The 18,353-nt window shown below is 45.7% G+C and overlaps 1 protein-coding gene across 15 annotated transcripts in view; it reads left to right on the forward strand.

Moving 5' to 3' along the window:
• Ripor2 (RHO family interacting cell polarization regulator 2) overlaps positions 1-18,353 on the forward strand; it is a 232,283-nt gene that overhangs the window by 183,330 nt on the left and 30,600 nt on the right. For 9 of the 15 annotated variants that reach the window (XM_006516594.4, XM_006516589.4, XM_006516587.4 and 6 more), the window contains 6 exons: positions 4,613-4,656; positions 8,913-9,038; positions 9,264-9,412; positions 10,720-10,849; positions 11,618-11,743; positions 16,209-16,877. In XM_006516594.4, coding sequence (XP_006516657.1) covers positions 4,613-4,656; positions 8,913-9,038; positions 9,264-9,412; positions 10,720-10,849; positions 11,618-11,743; positions 16,209-16,877 — 1,244 coding nt within the window. The remainder of the gene's footprint in view (positions 1-4,612; positions 4,657-8,912; positions 9,039-9,263; positions 9,413-10,719; positions 10,850-11,617; positions 11,744-16,208; positions 16,878-18,353) is intronic. The other 6 variants (XM_006516595.4, XM_006516592.4, NM_001286101.1 and 3 more) reach the window with 1 other exon arrangement.

Consider the following 18,353-nt stretch of genomic DNA (forward strand, 5'->3'; position numbering starts at 1 on the left):
TTGAGTATCACATCCTCACGCAGTGGGCATACATGAGCAAACACATGACCAGACTGTTGTAGATGCTTGAGCCCAGGATGGATGGAGGGGTTGCTAGGGCAGAGGCAGGAGGATCTGAGTACAAAGCTAGCTGTAAACTGTCTCAAAAGAAAACAGAAAATTAAGTCGGGTCTGCTGGTCCATGCCTATAATCTTAGCACTCTTGAGGCTGAGGCAGGAGGATTGTGAGGTTGTGGCCAGCTTAGGCTTCACAGTGAGACACTGTCAAGAAAGAATGAAAAAGAAAGAAGGAAGGGAAAGGGAAAGGGAAAGGGAAAGGGAAAGGGAAAGAAAAGAAAAGAAAAGAAAAGAAAAGAAAAGAAAAGAAAAGGGCTGGCGAGGTAGCTCAGCGGGTAAGAGCACTGACTGCTCTTCCGAAGGTCCTGAGTTCAAATCCCAGCAGCCACATGGTGGCTCATAACCACCTGTAGTGAAATCTGATGCTCTCTTCTGGCGCTGTCTGAAGACAGCTACAGTGTACTTATATATAATAATAAATAAATCTTTGGGCCGAAGCAAGTAGAATTGATTGGCCAGAGTGAGCAGAGGTCCTAAGAATTCAATTCCCAACAACTACATGAAGGCTCACAACCATCTGTTCAGCAACTATGTACTCAAATACATAGAAATAAATAAATAAATAAATCTTTAAAAAAGAAAAAGAGACAGAGAGAGAAGGAAAGAAAGGCAAGAAGGAGAGAAGGAAGGAAAGAAGAGGAAGGAAGGAAGAGGAACAGAGGGACAGACAGAAAGAAGAAAAGAAAAAATAAAAAATGTTAAGTGAAGGTTCCCACTGAGGAAAGGATGGGGGGGGGGGGTGCAGAGAGCGTCCTGAATAACCTCTGGCTAGAACAACTAAACTGAAAGTCCCTCCTGAAGGCGGGGATGCTGCCCAAAGCTGTCGGGGGGGGGGGGGGGTGCTGTGATCTCTGTGCTCTGTAAAAGTGCTGTGGGGAGCTGTTGAGGCCAGATTCCAAAAACCTGTAAGGACCCAGCTGGATTCAGGACCCCAAATCAGAAAAGAAGCTAAGAACTGCGTGTCTTACAGAAAACTGCTTTTCTTCCCAACGATGACCTCATTCAAATGAGTTCCAGGAGGACACATGTCCAGAGGTCAGTGCTAGCTGGTCACCATGGCCTTTAGGATGAACTGGGAAACCTGCCCAGGAAGCAGGAAGGCCAGTACTAAGACACAGTCCGAGGTACACTCTTAGGAAGGTCATGGCAAAACTGGGAAACAATGGAGTACTTCTATGACCAGAACCGTGTCTGAGCAAAGGCAGCCAGTGGCACGGGGAGCCAGGTGAGCAGCTGTGTGGCTGTAGGTAGCTGGGAGGCTCTATAGCTGTGTAGCTGTAGATAGCTATGAGGTTGTATCTGCAACCTTTCTCCACTGTGATAAATTCTCTGAAAGAAACAACTTAAGAGGAAAACGATCCGTGGCGGCTTAAGATTTGGAGGAGTTTAGTCCACTATGGGAAGGGGAGCTATGGTAGTCGGAGAGGCCGGCAGCTGAGGCAGGGGTTAGAGTGGATCAGGAAGCCAGACACAGGCTGGAAGCAAAGCAGAGTTATAAACCTCAAGAACACACTCTCCAGTGTCTGATTCCTCCAGCTAGGCCCTAACTCTTAAAGACTCCATAACCTCCCACAACAGAGCTACCCAGCTGGTGGCCAAATGTTCAACCATGAGCGGGGGCATCATTTATCCACAGTCACACTGGGGGCAGCACCCTGTCCTCCATTCAGGCTGTGGAAGAGCTGTTGGATCATTAACACAGGAGCAAGGTAAAAGATCAAAAGAGACCCACCTGAGGGAACCCAGGGATGATTTCTGAGTGGCCATCATGAAAACCTAGCTGATACAACAGTTACCACCAAGCAGCTGAGAAAACACTGGGCTTTTCGCAGCTGTAGAAATGCCAGCAGGGCCTTGGGCCAGAATTTGCAGAACCTAGCCAGGCCCCAAAGTCCACGATAGCTGGTGCTCCAGCAGAAGTGCTCCCCCCGCCTGGGGAGCTTCGGCTGGAACTGGCTCCTCCTACCTGCTGCCATTCTGCTGTTATCACTGTCACCAGAGGCTGGAGATGCCTTATAAGGAATGTCAATAAGGTGTGTTCATTCCATGGACAGTGAGACCCAAAACTCATCACGACCCCAGCCCTCCTCCTCCCGTGATAAGAAATTTCTGGTGATTTTGAGAAGGGAGATCGTCAAAGAGTCCCCCCACCCTTCTCAACGTATCCATCATGGTACATAGTCAGCTTCCCTGAAGCGGGGTCCCTATTGTCACCTCAACATGTAACCAGCTAGTGGATTAACCAGGAGCTGATAATTTGTAGGTATTCAAAGGGTAAATAGGGTTTTCTTAGAATTAGCACATTGGGCTTCAGATTCATAAAAGCCAGCCAGCAGTGCTTTCTTTCCGATGTGTTTTTGTGGAGGTGGGGGAAAAAAGCCTAAATGCTCCAGAATTATTCATGAAAATCGCTTCCTCCAATCCTGCTTTTATTACAGTGGGTCCTCCTAAGTGGCTCATTAGCTTCTAATTGTTAGCGAGAGCTGCTCCTAAATGCATGGGCTCGCCAACTAAAAGGCATGCCAAGTTGGTGAGCTGCTGCCATCTAGTGTCGAAAGATGGTAAGAGGTGAGCCCATTTTGAAGCTTCCCTGGATTCGTCTTATTCATCACCATGCCCATGGGTCAATGGGAAGCAGATTTGTCCATTTGAGATAAATTGAGCCATTCACTGAAGGTAAAACACACAGTGTGACATCATCCTTGTTATGTCTACGTGAGTAAAATCTTGTTTGCTAGAAACACAACCCAGGGCAGGGAAGACAGCATAAAGCGAGCAAAAGGATATGGGTTTGGATCTGCAGAGCCCACATAAAAAGCTGGGCATCGGGTCATGTGATTATAATCCCAACTTGGCCTCTGATGGAAAAGGGACTTGAGATGGGTAGTAGGTCCCTGTGCTTTCTGGCCAGCCAATCTAACCAAACAGCAACCTCCAGGTTCAGTAAGAGATCCCATCTCAAAAAGGAAAAAAAAAAAAAAAAAAAAAAAAAAAGGGTCTATGAAGCATCCGCAAACATAGGCATACATATGCCTGTGTATACATGCACAAGCACGTACAAGCACAGGAGAAACTTGCCCCAGGACTCAAAGGTTAGAAATAGAAAACGTCTGTGCTGATTTTTTCACTGCAATTATGTCATAGTTTTTTTTTTTTAGTGAGAAATTCTAAAATGTAAATTAATATTTTCACCCTCACACAGTGGGCTTTTGGTAAATATCAATAGGAAGGTGGAAAGGGTAATGGAAGCTGGGACTCTGGAGCTGTCCCAGGGCGGCGGCCGTGTATTCTGACAAGGTGTTGCTGCTGAAGCGGTAGGCTCAAGTTGACCTGCAGATGACACAGGGGAAGAAAAGGCACCTTGTGCTAACTGGATCTGTCAATCAACGCAGGCTAGAGTCACCTGAGAGGAGGGCGCCTCATTTGAGAAAATGCCTCCATAAGATCCAGCCATAGAACATTTTCTTAATTTGTGATGATGGGGAAGGGCCCAGCCCATCGTGGGTGGTGCCATCCCTGGACTGGGAGTCCTGGGTGCTATAAGAGAGCAGGCTGAGAAAGCCAATAAGCAGAAACCCTCCATAGCCTCCATGACCTTCGTATCAGCTCCTGACTCTAGGTTCCTGCCCTGTTTGGGCTCCTGTCCTGACTTCCGTTCACTGATGAATCGTGACAGTGACGCTTCAGCTAAATAATCGCTTTCCTCCCCAAGTTGCTTTGGTCATGGTGTTTCATCGCAGCATTAATCATCCTAAGACACACTTCTTCTTTTGAAGGAACAGGCTATTGGCAGTTTGTTGATTGGATTTAGTTTGTTTTCTTTTCTTTATTTATATTTATTTTTATGTGCAGTTGAGTTCTGTCTCTGTCAGATCCTGGAGCTGCAGACAGTTGTGAGCTGCCACGTGGGTGCTGGGAATTGAACCCAGGCACTCTAGAAGAACAGTCGGTGCTCACAATTGCTTAACCATCTTTCTAGCCCCTGGGTTTGTTTTCTTAATCACCAGTGTGGGGTACATGACAGTCTACTTCTAGCAAGTTCATAAGCATCAACAGTGGCATCACTGTGCTATATAAGTAGAATGAGAGAAACAGGAATGAGTGTGCTGCAGACAAGTGACAGGTGTGGGGACAAGGACTCACAGGAAGGTATCTAGTGTCACAGATCTTGGGAGACAGGAAAACCAAGAGGCCAGTTTATTTGCATGGGAATATTTTGGTCAGTGAAAGAATAGGTCTTTTTGGTCCTGCTGCCCTGATCCTGAAATCTGCCAAAGGTACACAGAGTTCTCACCACCCAACAGACTCCCCTTGAAACCTCCTCCCACCACCCTAAGGGGCATGTCCTGCTAGCTGTATATCCCCACAAAGGCTATTCTCTGAAGATGCTCCTACACCTGTTACATTATTACATGAGTTTTTAACCCATGACAAATTGTGTCTCTAAAGAAGGGAAATGTGTTCTGCAACTCACAGAACGATCTCTTGTTTTCAGGTCTGGCTGGCTTTGCCCGCCTCTGTCCTGGAGATCAATATGAAGTAAGTAATGTGTTGGTCTGCATGTTGGCATTGAAGGCTTGAAGGGCTATAGTTATGATTGTTGTTGTTGTTGCTGCTGCTGCTGCTGCTGTTCTGGTACTATTAACCAAGGAACTTGTACATGCTAAGCAAATGCTCTACCATTGAGCTACATCTTCAGTCAATGTTTTACTTTTTTAAAATGTGTGTGTGTGTGTGTGTGTGTAGAGGAGTGCCTATATGTGTTTGTGTAGGTATGTGCACAGGATGCAGGTGCCTACAGAGACCAAAGCTTGAGTTTGGGGCAGTTGTGCTTCCTGTAGATGCTGGAAACTGAACTTGGGTTCTCTGCAAGAATAGTATGTGCTCTTAATGCTGAGCCATTTCCCCACTTCTACTTTTTATTATTGAAACCGCAGTTCATAAAGTTGTTTGTTCAAGCTAAAACTTGAACTTGTGATCCTCCTGCCTCAGTTTGGATGTCAGGCATGTACCATCAGGCCTGAGTCCAGTTGTTATTATTTTTCCTTCATTTGTCTTTTAACATTTTGAGCCAGTGAGAAAGTCTGGAGGGTAATCTGAGAACTGACTCCCACATGTGGAACATGGCAGTTCCATACACCCCACTATTACCATCCTCATATACGTCGCTCACTACCAATTATGACCCTTCCTCCCTCAGTTCCTCTCCCAACACTGAAAGGACAATCTTTCACATAAGACCCAGACAATTCTTTTATTATTATTATTATTATTATTATTATTATTATTATTAGATATTTTCTTTATTTACAATTCAAATGCTATCCTGAAAGTCCCCTATACTCCCCCCACTCCCCTACCCACCCACTCCCAGTACAGGGCCCTGCCATTCCCCTGTACTGGGGCATATAAAGTTTGTAAGACCTAGGGGCCTCTCTTCCCAATGATGGCCAACTAGGCCATCTTCTGCTATATATGCAGCTAGAGACACGAGCTCTGGGGTACTGGTTAGTTCATATTGTTGTTCCACCTATAGGGTTGCAGATCCCTTCAGCTCCTTCGGTGCTTTCTCTAGCTTCTCCATTGGGGCCCTGTATTCCATCTTATAGATGGATGTGAGCATCCACTTCTGTATTTGCCAGGCACTGGCATAGCCTCACAAGAGACAGCTATATCAGGGTCCTTTCAGCAAAATCTTGCTGGCATATGCAATAGTGTCTGGGTTTGGTGGCTGGTTTATGGGATGGATCTCTGGGTGGGGTAGGCTCTGGATGGTCCATCCTTTCGTCTTAGCTCCAAATTTTGTCTCTGTAACTTCTTCCATGGGTGTTTTGTTCCCTATTCTAAGGAGGAATGAAGTATCCACACTTTGGTCTACCTTCTTCTTGATTTTCTTGTGTTTTGCAAATGCATCTTAGGTATTCTAAGTTTCTGGGCTAATATCCACTTATCAGTGAGTGCATATCAAGTGACTACTTTTGTGATTGGGTTACCTCACTAAGGATGATATCCTCCAGATACATCCATTTGCCCAAGAATTTCATAAATTCATTGTTTTTAATAGCTGAGTAAGTACTCCATTGTATAAATATACCACACTTTCTGTATCCATTCCTCTGTTGAGGGGCATCTGGGTTCTTTCCAGCTTCTGGCTAGTGTAAATAGGGCTACTGTGAACATAGTGGAGCATGTGTCCTTATTACCAGCTGATATATACCTAGAAGATATTATTATATCTTCTAGGTATATGCCCAGGAGAGGTATTACAGGATCTTCCGGTAGTACTATGTCCAATTTTCTGAGGAACTGCCAGACTGATTTCCAGAGTGATTGTACAAGCTTGCAATCCCACCAGCAGTGTTCCTCTTTCTCCACATCCTCACCAGCATCTGCTGTCACCTGAATTTTTGATCTTAGCCATTTTGACTGGAGTGAGGTGGAATCTCAGGGTTGTTTTGATTTGCATTTCCCTGATGATTAAGAATGTTGAACATTGGGCTGGTGAGATGGCTCAGTGGGTAAGAGCACCCGACTGCTCTTCCGAAGGTCCAGAGTTCAAATCCCAGCAACCACATGGTGGCTCACAACCATCCGCAACAAGATCTGACTCCCTCTTCTGGAGTGTCTGAAGACAGCTACAGTGTACTTACATATATTAATAATAAAATAAATCTTTAAAAAAAAAAAAAAAGAATGTTGAACATTTTTTCAGGTGCTTCTCAGCCATTCGGTATTCCCCACTTGAGAATTCTTTGTTTAGCTCTGTACCTCCTTTTTTTTTTTTTTTTTTTGGTTTCTCTGTATAGCCCTGGCTGTCCTAGAACTCACTTTGTAGACCAGGCTGGCCTCAAACTCAGAAATCCGCCTGCCTCTTGTACCCCATTTTTTAATGGGGTTATTTGAATTTCTGGAGTCCAGCTTCTTGAGCTCTTTGTATATATTGGATATTAGTCCCCTATCAGATTTAGTATTGGTAAAAATCCTTTCCCAATCTGTTGGTGGCCTTTTTGTCCTATTGACAGTGTCTTTTGCCTTACAGAAGCTTTGCAATTTCATGAGGTCCCATTTGTCAATTCTTGATCTTACAGCACAAGCCATTGCTGTTCTGTTTAGGAATTTTTTTCCCCAGTGCCCATATCTTTGAGGCTTTTCCCCACTTTCTCCTCTATAAATTTCAGTGTCTCTGGTTTTATGTGGAGTTCTTTGATCCACTTAGACTTGAGCATTGCACAAGGAGATAAGAATGGATCAATTCGCATTTTTCTACATGATAACCGCCAGTTGTGCCAGCACCATTTGTTGAACATGCTGTCTTTTTTCCACTGGATGGAGACCCAGACAATTCTTAACACCTATAACCTTTATCATTGCCTCTTAGTTATTCTCTCTCTCTCGCTCGCTCTCTCTCGAGGACATAAATACAGGTCAGGTTAGACCTAGTTAAAAGCAGATAAATGCAGATAAATGTAGGTTTATTAGGCACTGCTCATTGGTGTGTTTATCTGTCCCAAAGAATAGGACTAAGGAAGTCACAACTGGACTAAGTCACAACTTGACTGCATGCAGCCAAGAATATAAGTGTGGCCTGACACAAAATTAAAAGCTTCACACATTAGGAGATATTTTTTGTGTATGTGAAAATTTTGGGTCACTCAATTGCACAGTTCTTGAGTGTGAACTTTCTGTATGACAGTGTCATCTGCTCATACCCAAAGGTTGGACATGACTAACACCTGATTATAGAGTTTTCTTTGTCAAAAAAAATGTACTTATAAACTTCATTGTAGCTCATATCTGAAGGGATTATTATTTAAGACATCCTGACCCTGTCTCAGAAACAAAACTTTCTCAAAATCAAAAGGCCATTTGTCTCTTCCTTCTTCAAAAGAGCATGCATGTAATAATTTCCTCTCTTGGCAGAGGCTCTGAGGCCATTCACACCAACTGCCCTCCTCTGCCCAGAGTCTGGAAGGTCCCGACCCTTACCAGCATCACCAGAGACAGATCTTTATTCGTCTCTACAGGAGCTGGGGTCAGCAGAGCTCCAGTTCCCATGGCTGATGGACTGATGTAGGGTTAAAAAAAAAAAAGACAGGTTTTATGTGAGTGGGCAGATTGACACAGAGCTATGACCGCCATTGAAAGTGCCTATGTAGATTTATTTTGTATCTGAGTGCTTGCCTTCATGTATGTCTTTACACCGTGTGTGTGTGTGTGTGTGTGTGTGTGTGTGTGTGTGAGAGAGAGAGAGAGAGAGAGAGAGAGAGAGATGCCTGAAGAAGACGGAAGAGGGTGTTGGATCTCCCTGGAACTGGAATTAAAGTCGCTATAAGCCATAGTGTGGGTCCTGGGAAGCAACCCTCAGTCCTCCGCAAGAGCCGCAAGTGCTCTTGGCCTCTGAGCCAACGATCCAGCCGCTGCTCTAACCTTTTACTAAAGAAACATCCACACCCTGAGCTAGAGAACCAGAGTGCACTCCTAAACTGGTCCAGATTTGTTACAACACGGCCTGAATATTAGCACTCAGGAGGCAGAGGCAGGTAGAGTGCTGTGAGTTGGAGACCAGCCAGGTCTACTTAGTGAGTTCCAGGGTAACCAGTGCTACATAGTGAGACACTGTTTCAAGTCAATAAACTAAACCTCCTCTACACTCCTCACGCGCTCCACTGAGAACCCAGACTGGGTGGGCAGGGGAATGAAGGGTGTGGGCCAGATTCCTGGCTCTTGGATCTGGGCAATTGGGAGGGAAGGTGGAGTCTGGTGAAACAGGAGGCTCCCTAATGTCTTCACCCCAGATTTTCATGAAGTATGGTCGGCAGAGGTGGAAACTGAAGGGCAAAATAGAAGTGAATGGTAAACAGAGCTGGGATGGAGCAGAAACCGTCTTCCTGCCCCTCATAGTTGGGTTCATTTCAATCAAGGTACAGTGAGTCCCTGTCTTTTGTTGTCTTTCCTTCCTTCCTGGTGTCCTGGCCCAATGATCCCTTGGTGGGGACCCTCCATCCCATAGGTCTCTCTGTGTGCAAAGCCTCTTTTAGTTGAGATGCTCTCAGAGCCCAGAGACAATGTAACTGTAACAAAGTAACATTAAAAAAAAAAAAAAAGATAAGACATTCCTCATTTTCTCCCCTCACTTTCTCTACCAGGTCACAGAACTCAAAGGACTGGCGACTCACATCCTGGTAGGCAGTGTGACCTGCGAGACCAAAGAGCTGTTTGCAGCCCGACCCCAGGTGGTGGCTGTTGACATCAATGACCTTGGTACCATCAAACTGAACCTGGAAATCACCTGGTAGTAAGTTCCTTGTTTTTCAAGTTCATCATGGACAGGCAAGGGCCCATGGCTAGTGTTCTTCCAGGCTAGCGCTGGAACCACCGTGTCAGCGTGGAGCAGTGGTCACACCTGAACTGCTCACTCAGAATCATTTAAGCTCACCAGGTAGCATGTCCAGGTATCTCTCCTTTTCCACTGCCTACTTTTAAACGTTTTATTGTAACCTGGTGTGGGGGCACATGTCTGTAACCCCAGCATGTGGGAGGTGGAAGCAGGTGGGCCAGTAAGTTTAAGGCTAACCTCAGTTTCATAGCAAATGTTGGACCAGCCTGTCTCATAGAAGACCTGTCTCAAAAAGTAAAATAAAATAAGGCCTGGGGAGATAGCTTTGTGATACCGCTTGCCCCGCAAGTGTGAGGAGCTGAGTTAAGATCTCTACAACCCATGTAAAGCCAGACTCAGTCGCATACGTCTATAATCCCAGAACTCCTGCAGTATGACAGGAGAATCACAGGAAGCCAGCTAGCCTGCTAGACACAGCAGTGAACAAGAAACACCATCTCAGACAAGATTCAAGAGGAAGACTGAGACCAGTGGTTGTCCTCTGACCTCTGACCTTTACAGGCACACTGTACCCCACTACACACACACACACACACACACACACACACACACACACTTCTTATGTTCTTTTTAAAAGTCCCTAATGAAAAATACACAGCCCTTGGCTTGTGAGTGAATACACCATGTTGCTATTTGTGTTGAAAGGCTCCCTTACAAATCAAAGTCAGCTGTGGCGACAGCCAAGACGCCGTTGTTCTGTCACAGAAACATCACCCCATGTCTGGCTTTTTCTGGGCTCACAGTCTGTGGTTGTTCATGAACATGCCAAAGGTCTCTGTTCCCGATGGGTGATGGGATGTCAGTGACCAGCAACCAGACCATCTGAAACCCCAGCGACTGTGTTTTCCTTAGTGCTGAATGACAGTCTGCTAGTCACTTACCTGCCTAGAGTCCATCCAGACGAAGTTCCGAGGACTGTTTACAGGTTCTCCCAGCATCCAGCAGCTAATCCACTCATGTCTCTTAACACTCGTGGGGAAACAGACACACCCGAAGCTTCTTTGTGGCCCCACAGCAGGTCCAGAGTCAGTCTTCTGCTGCACATTGTTTGTTTATTTATTTTCTGATAACCCAGGTTGGTCCAAAGTAGCCCCATTCCCACTGGACTAAGTCGATACTGTCATAATGAGAGACCATATTCCCCCATTCTGGGATGACAAGTGATTTTAATAGATATGCTGACCTAAGTACCTGTTGTTCTACAGTCCCTTTGACGTGGAGGACACAACCCCATCGTCGGGCCCTGGGAACAAGACAGCTGCTCTCCAGCGAAGGATGTCCATGTACAGCCAGGGCACCCCAGAAACACCTACCTTCAAAGACCAGTCCTTCTTTGTAAGTTCAGTGTGATTTCTGGCATAAAAATGATAACACTGGGGTGTTCCAGTAGAATTTGAAGTTGTGTATCACCCACATCAGAGACTTTCAAGAACAGGGGCGATGGCTCTGCAGTTAAAGTGCTTGCTTGCTATGCAAGCTTGAGGGCTAGAATTTGGATCAACAAAACACTCGTAAGCGCTGGGTGGGTGTGCTGGCCAACCTGTGACTCGAGCCTGGTACAGCTCAGATGGGAATCTCTAGAGCAGGCTACCTTATAAGACATAGAGCTCTGGGTTTGATTGAGAGAACCTGCCTCTGTGACACTAGCCATATCATAGAGCTCTGGGTTTGATTGAGGGAACCTGCCTCAGTGAATAGGACGGGAGAATAATTGAAAGAGTCCTGATGGACTCCTCGCCTATGCATATGCATGTGCACCTATATATCTGCACCTATATGCATACCACACTCATAAACACATGGGAAGAATTGAAGCCTAGCGATCACCCTAATAGTGTGGTGTCTAAGGATGCCACGTTCTGAGACACTTGGGCCCTCTGAGAACAGCACTGACTTCCTCTGCCTGACTCTATCCCCACTCGACTTCACTTTTGGAAAGGTGGGAAACGGCACGTAGGTTTTCCGAGCATTCTACGACATGAATCTTTTCGAGTGTATTTGAATGACGCCTGCTTGACCCTGTGGAGCCCTGCTAACTACCAAGGGGAACCCATTAACCTGCTTCTTTCCACTAACTTGCCCTTCTCGCCCTGACTTCTGAAGAGATGGTTGCGGCTGTCTGTCTTGAGTGCCTTGCGAGACACTTTCTTTGCCACGTTGCACCACAACCACTCTGTCGGTGACCTGCCTTCCCTCAGCCTGAACCCCAAGGCCCTGCTAGAATTCTATGTGAGTGTGGGCCGCCTGGCGTGAGGTGCTTGGCACCAGGGAGCCTGTGCATGCAGCCCAGCATGTCTCTTGTGTCTTGCCTGCCTGTCTTGCTTGCTGGGTTATGAGAACTGTCCTGTCCTTGGGGTGGGAAGCATGGTCTTGCATGCAACTTTTTTCACCCTCCTTTGCCAACAATTCCTGGGTTTATGCTGTGATTTTTTTTTTCTCTGTGGTAACAAGATTTTCACTCTTAAAAACAAACAATTGTTTTTAAACAATTGTATTGGGGCCGGGAATATAGCTCAGTTTGGTAGAGTGCTTGAGGCCTGGATTCTAAACTCAGCGCCACCTGAACCAGATGTGCTGGTACACCTATAACCTTGCACTCCGGAAGTCAGGCAAGGGGACGGGAAGGTCAAGGTCATCCTCCACTCTACATCAGCTCAGGGGCTGAGCTCCTATGGGAACAAAGAAAAGGGAAGGAAAGAAGGGTGCTTTCAGTTTACCACTGACCTCAGATTTGCAAAAGCCAGCACTCAGGGACTCAGAAGGATTTGAGCCAACGGCGTTGCCATAGCTGCTGCTTTTTGTCCATTCCGCCCTGCTCTAGAGAAACAAGCCCTGGAACTCATAGAAATGTCCTAGGCAACCTATTTTTATGAATTACATATTATATGGAGGAGAATACACAGCCAAGTACACATACATATGAGGGATCCTCTGCTCTTCGTCTGAAAAATAAATGTCACCTTTAATTATCTTGAAAGGAGAGTAAAGAATTCTGGCTAATACAGTAACAACAACAATGATTGTATGTCATTCATGAAGGTAAAAAGGACAACGTAAATACTCATGGACTTTCTGAGGAAAATAGGAAGAATGTATGGAACAATGTGTTAAAATAAAAATCATACCAAAACCCAATAGCCTGATACACTTGTACACTGATACATTTGTGGATTTGATGGCTGTCCACGCTCACGTGGTATACCTTGGAGGCCTACAGGGATGCTGATGTTACTTGCCACTTGTGACGAAATACCTGTCACGAGTCAACTTAAGACAGAGTTTATTTGGGCCCTCAATTTAAGGAGGCCACATGGGGGAAGGCATGGTGGCGAGCATCTGACACAGCTGATCAGCGAGTGTTAGCAGTCCGGAAACAGGTGAACCCAGGCGCTCAACTCCCTCCCTCCTCTTATTCAGTCTGAGCCCTGCCCTGTGGAATGCTGCCACCCACGTTCAGGGTGGGTCTTCTCGCCTCAGTTAAACCTCTCTGCCAATGTCCTCATAGGCAAATGTTTCCACAGTGATTCTAGTTTACTCAAGTTGACATTGAAGATCAGCCATCATGGGAGAATCGCTAGAAGTTGAAAGCATAATTTAAACAAGATTAAAAAACACTGGACCACTACCTGTAGTATTTGGGAAAACATAAAGGTCCTCCGGGTAGCCATTCCCATTTGCTCAAAGCCCATTGCACCAGGCCCACTTCTCCCTTTCCACTCCACCCTTTCTGTATGTTCCACGGCTCTGCAAATACCCCACATTCTTTTCAGAACTCCTTCCTCCCGTCCTCTGCCTCACCAGTCTCCATGGCAGGGTTCTAGAACCGTCTTTTCACTTGCTAGGACCTTGGTCTCATGGCGTACTTCCAAATACATCCTTTGTGAACCAAGGTAAAAATCAACCTAGTCAAGGGGTAAGAAGGACTTCTATGCCTCTGTCCCTGATGATTATGATACCTGAAGGCCAATGTGCAAGGTGTTGTGAGACTGTGACTGTAGTTTAAGCTTCAAAGAGAGGTTACATCTCTGTGATTGGTGCCATAAAAGCCGAACTGTTTTGAGAGACAGGAGGTAAGCGATCTTGGGGAGCCAGTAGAATGGTTTTGCTGTTACACAGGGTAGTGAATTTTTTTCTAAACAGTGTGGAAAGTTTGCAAGGTCATCACATAGCCAGGTAGATTTGCACACACAGCTCTGTTGGAACATTTGGCTGTATGCAAGTCTCCCTTCACAGGTGTGCATTCTTCATAGACTGTGAGCAGGGCATCTGAACGTAGTACAACTTAGCATTTGTCACTTAAGTAAGTAAGAGTTGACCCTGGCCACCCAGCCCTCTGTACAGTCAGCAGCTCCGCCCCTGATGCAGCCAAGAGGTGTGTACAGGCGAGGCTACACAGGCCCTTCTGAAGAACTTGTGCCTTCTGTAAAGGGCCTAAGGGTTTTTTGGAGATGTCCCAACAATTAGTACTCTGATCCTTTGACCATCAGCTCCCCAAACTTTCCCTTTTATCTTTACTCAGGGTGTAAGGGTATAACCGAATGTGAAAGTTGAGGGAGGAACTCAGACCGGAGAGGAGGAAGTGTCCAGGAGCCCATAGCCTGGGAGAGCTCAGCAGAAAGCAGCCTCTGTCCTTCGGCTTCCTTCTTTTCACTTGCTGGGATTGTTCATGGGGGCCATCTCTACCATGGTTGTGAAAACTCTTGATTTTTATATATAATCAAAATAGGCAGTAGCTTAATACCATGTATCCTTGAGTGTCTACTGGGAATTGATAATGGGACCCAATCAGATACCCAAATCCCCAGAGGATCAAGCCCCTTATATCAAATGGCACAATGATTGAATGGACCCTATGTACACCCCACATCCCCTGTACTTAATCATCTCCGTATGAGCTAACATGTGAATTCTAACCCAGGGTAACTGATGAGGAAATAGGTATTCTGCCATAGTGGGTAATGGCAAGGAAAAAGTCTGTATGTGTTCCAAGTATTTCCCATCTGAGGTTGGTTGACTCTGCAATGTTTAGAATCAAAGGACGCAGAGGAATGGCTGTTCTTCAAAAGTCCAATATGGAGGACCAAGGAGGTGGCTCAGTGGGTAAAAGTGCTTCCAACACAAGCCTAGCCACCTTAGATCAGTCACTGGTGTCCCTTAACCTCCACACGAATACCTTAGCATACACACAAGCACAGATAGACAGACAGACAGACAGACAGACAGACAGATAGACAGAGACACACACAGCACTTGTCATGCAAGCATGAGGGACTAAGCTTGGTTATCCAGAACTCACAGAAAGCTGGATATGGTGGTGCACATGTCTGTAATCCCGATGGTGTTTCTGTAGTGAGATGGGGAGCGGAGGCAGGAGAATTATGAAAAGCTCACATTGTCAGCTATCCTGCCATGCTCAGTGGTGAACTAGAGACCATAGCTCAAACAAAGTAGAAGATAGTGACCAGTACCCAGGGTTGTCCTCTGACCTCCACACCCACGTTTATCCTCATCCATACAGACACAAACAAAACACAAAAAATAAAGCTTACAATTTCAACCTGGAATATACAAAGAAAAAAACCCAATTTCTAAGAGGCTAATTTCAAAGACCTAGAAAGCCTTGTCTATAGGCAACATACTTATGAACACAACACAACACAAAACTGTAAACTTAGTTAAGACATCATCAGATTTTTATTTTTATTTTTTTTGCAATTTTAAAGACTCAGCTGGGGAGTTCATGATATGAATTTTGTAAAGTTTGTAGATGACAATGTCATACAATGGTGTCAAAAGTTTGGACACACCAGCCTGAAGAAAGACAGTGCAAGGGCTGCTTGCTTTGAAATTGCTCTGCTCATGAGAGCAAACTGGTTGTCTTAATTATCTGGAAATCTCTTCCTGTGTGAGCATTAAACCCAGGGGCTCACACATGCTGGGCAGACTGTCTACCCACTGAGCTATCGCCCCAGCTCAGTTGCCTGCTTGTCTCTCTTCAGAGCTTCCTGAAGCACAAAGTCAACCAGAGGCAGGCCTTACTTGACAGAGAGCTGTATTTCCAGAGACTTAGACTTAAGAGACTTAGACACCACCACACCCTCCACCTCCACCTCCTCCTCCCCTCCCCCCCAGGGTTTGCCTTCTATGGAACAGATATCCCACCCATCAGTGTCTTTCTTTTATTTCTACAGAAGCTAAACGAATTTCAAAAGTCCAAATTTTGTCAGTAGATATTTTTCGAAAGATAATTGTTGTGAACCAAAGCCAAACAAATATCCTTGGAGCAAAAGAACATGGGATTGCAAAATCTTTTATGATACACACACACACACACACACACACACACACACACACACAGTACACACACAAAAATAATAATAAAGAAAAAGATGGGTAGTGTTATTCTTAATGATGGCTGCCAAGTACTGTGAGATCCTGGAATTCATAAAAACAAGCAGCGTCCCCACTCATCCTTAAAGTGCATGGAAAAAAATGTCAAACCTAAGAATAGCACTGTGACCTTTCACCTAGGTCCAACAATGGCAACCATTTTTCATGGCTTGTTTTCCCTTTGCCTGCAAACACATACATATCAAATAAATTGGTAACATTAAAGCATTTTCATCTTAACTGCCTCCCCTCTTGACTGGAGGTGAACCATGCCAAATGTATCATCTCCTATCTTTCTCCACAGTCAAATCTGCCAGATGACATCTTTGAGAGTGGAAAGGCTGCAGAGGAGAAAAGGCCACTGTCCCTCAGCTTCAGTGACCTGCAGGATGGAGACTGTGTCTTCACCTCCAGCTCAGCCACCTCCCCCTCCAGTTCACACTCAGCCCATCCAGAGATTACCATCACCCCCGCAGAGCTTACCCACAGCAGCCTGTCCTCACAAAATGAGGGCACCGAGGACAGCAGCTCAGCGTCTTCCAGGAATTCCTTGGGTGAGGACCATGAGCCCAAGTCCCACCCAAAGAGTGATACGGTAGAGCCCGGGAAGCCGGGTGTGGCTACAAGGTCTGGTACCGAGAGCCTGTTTCTGGAGAGTAGTGTGGCCGAGGCTCTCCTGCAGGAATCGGATGAGGCCTCTGAGCTCAAGCCCGTGGAACTGGACACTTTTGAAGGAAACATCACAAAGCAACTGGTGAAGAGGCTCACCTCGGCTGAGGGGCCCGTCACTACTGACAAGCTTTTCTTTGAAGGCTCTGTTGGTAGCGAGTCTGAGGCTGGCCGGTCCTTTCTGGATGGCAGCCTGGAAGATGCCTTCAATGGACTCTTCCTTGCATTAGACCCACACAAGAAGCAGTACAAAGAGTTCCAGGATCTGAACCAAGAAGTCACTCACTTGGATGATGTTCTCAAAGTAAGTACCTTTCTGGGAAAAAAAAAAATCTGATTTAGTTTGGAAAAATGCATCCTAAACCAACATGGCATTTAAGATAACAAATCTTGTCCTGTCACAGGACCAGTGTATACCTGCTACGTAAGTGGAGGTAATATTTTAATTCCAGTTATATCTATAAATTTTTATTTTTCTGACAATAAATCAGCTTAGCTAAATGGATTAGGAGTTGGTTTATAAACTCTAAAAAGAAGATCTAGGAATAGGGTGATGGCTCGGTGGCCTAGTGATCTGGACTGTTAGTCATGCTTCAGTGACAGGTTCCCGAGAGGAAGGACCGGGGGATGATAAGATAAAGAAGGTAGGAAAAGTTGAGGGCAAGAGGTCTCGCACAAGCTGTGTCTTATGACAAGTTCATTTTTAAAGAAGCACAGCGTCTCATATACAATTTTCAGAGGGAAAAAAAATGGGACAGAGTTAGAGGAAAACTCTAATACAATGAGGCAAAGTCAGCAGGAAGCTAACCAAGCAATGTTGCATGAAGGGAACAAGGATATGTCAAGTGAGTCACAGGCTGAGCACACAGCAAGCGGCCTCAGGACTGATACCCATAATCCTTTAGTAGGGACGTGTTGGAGTCTCAGGATCTGAAGCTCCAGCTCCCGCAAGGCCCAGGCCATTACTGGCCCTGCCAAGCGCTTCCTGCTTTTAAACAAGGAAACTACATTCCTTCTTCATACATCAGGGCCTCAAGGAAAGCCTTGGGTCAGTATGGCCCTGCACCCCAACCAGGAAGAGTTTACCAAAAACCCAGGAGGACCTGAGTTCAGCCTCCAGAACCCTCATAGAAAAAGCCAGGCATGGCTTGAAATGCCAGAAATCCCAGAAGCCGGTGGACTCCTGTAGTTTGCTAGCCAGCCAGTCTGGTCAACTCAGTGAGTTCCATGCCAGGCAAAGACCCTGACTCAAAACAAGTTGGAACTTCAAAAAGCAACACTAGAGGTTGACCTCTGCCTTGTGTGTCACACACACACACACACACACACACACACACACACTCACACACACACACATACACACCACATGCATGCATTTCTTCATGTAGTACATACATATCCCCCGCCAGACCCCAGAATCTCCAGACGCATATGAAGTCTAAATGTGAAATACTGGTGTTTGTTCATCGTGGTCTCAAAGATGCTAGTGGTTAGGATCTTTCTGTGGGTTCCATGGAAACTGGGGAAGTTAGCCCCAAGGTGAGGAGCCATCCTCTCTTCTCACAGTGCCACCAGCTAAGGGTAGCTCCTTGTGAATTTAACCTAAGTCAGCAAACTTTTGAGACCTCAAAACAATCAGCAACAACTCACCTTTGCTCATGTACTAGAAGTCGGGGAACCAAAAAGAAAAAAAATCCAACAAAGACAGTTTCCTCTATCCCTGGTGGCCAGATAAGGTGTAGGTGTAAAGTCAGGAGGGAGAGTTGATGCCCACTTAAGG

The sequence above is a fragment of the Mus musculus genome, chromosome 13 (assembly GCF_000001635.26).
Source record: "Mus musculus strain C57BL/6J chromosome 13, GRCm38.p6 C57BL/6J".
NCBI classification, from domain to species: domain Eukaryota; kingdom Metazoa; phylum Chordata; class Mammalia; order Rodentia; family Muridae; genus Mus; species Mus musculus.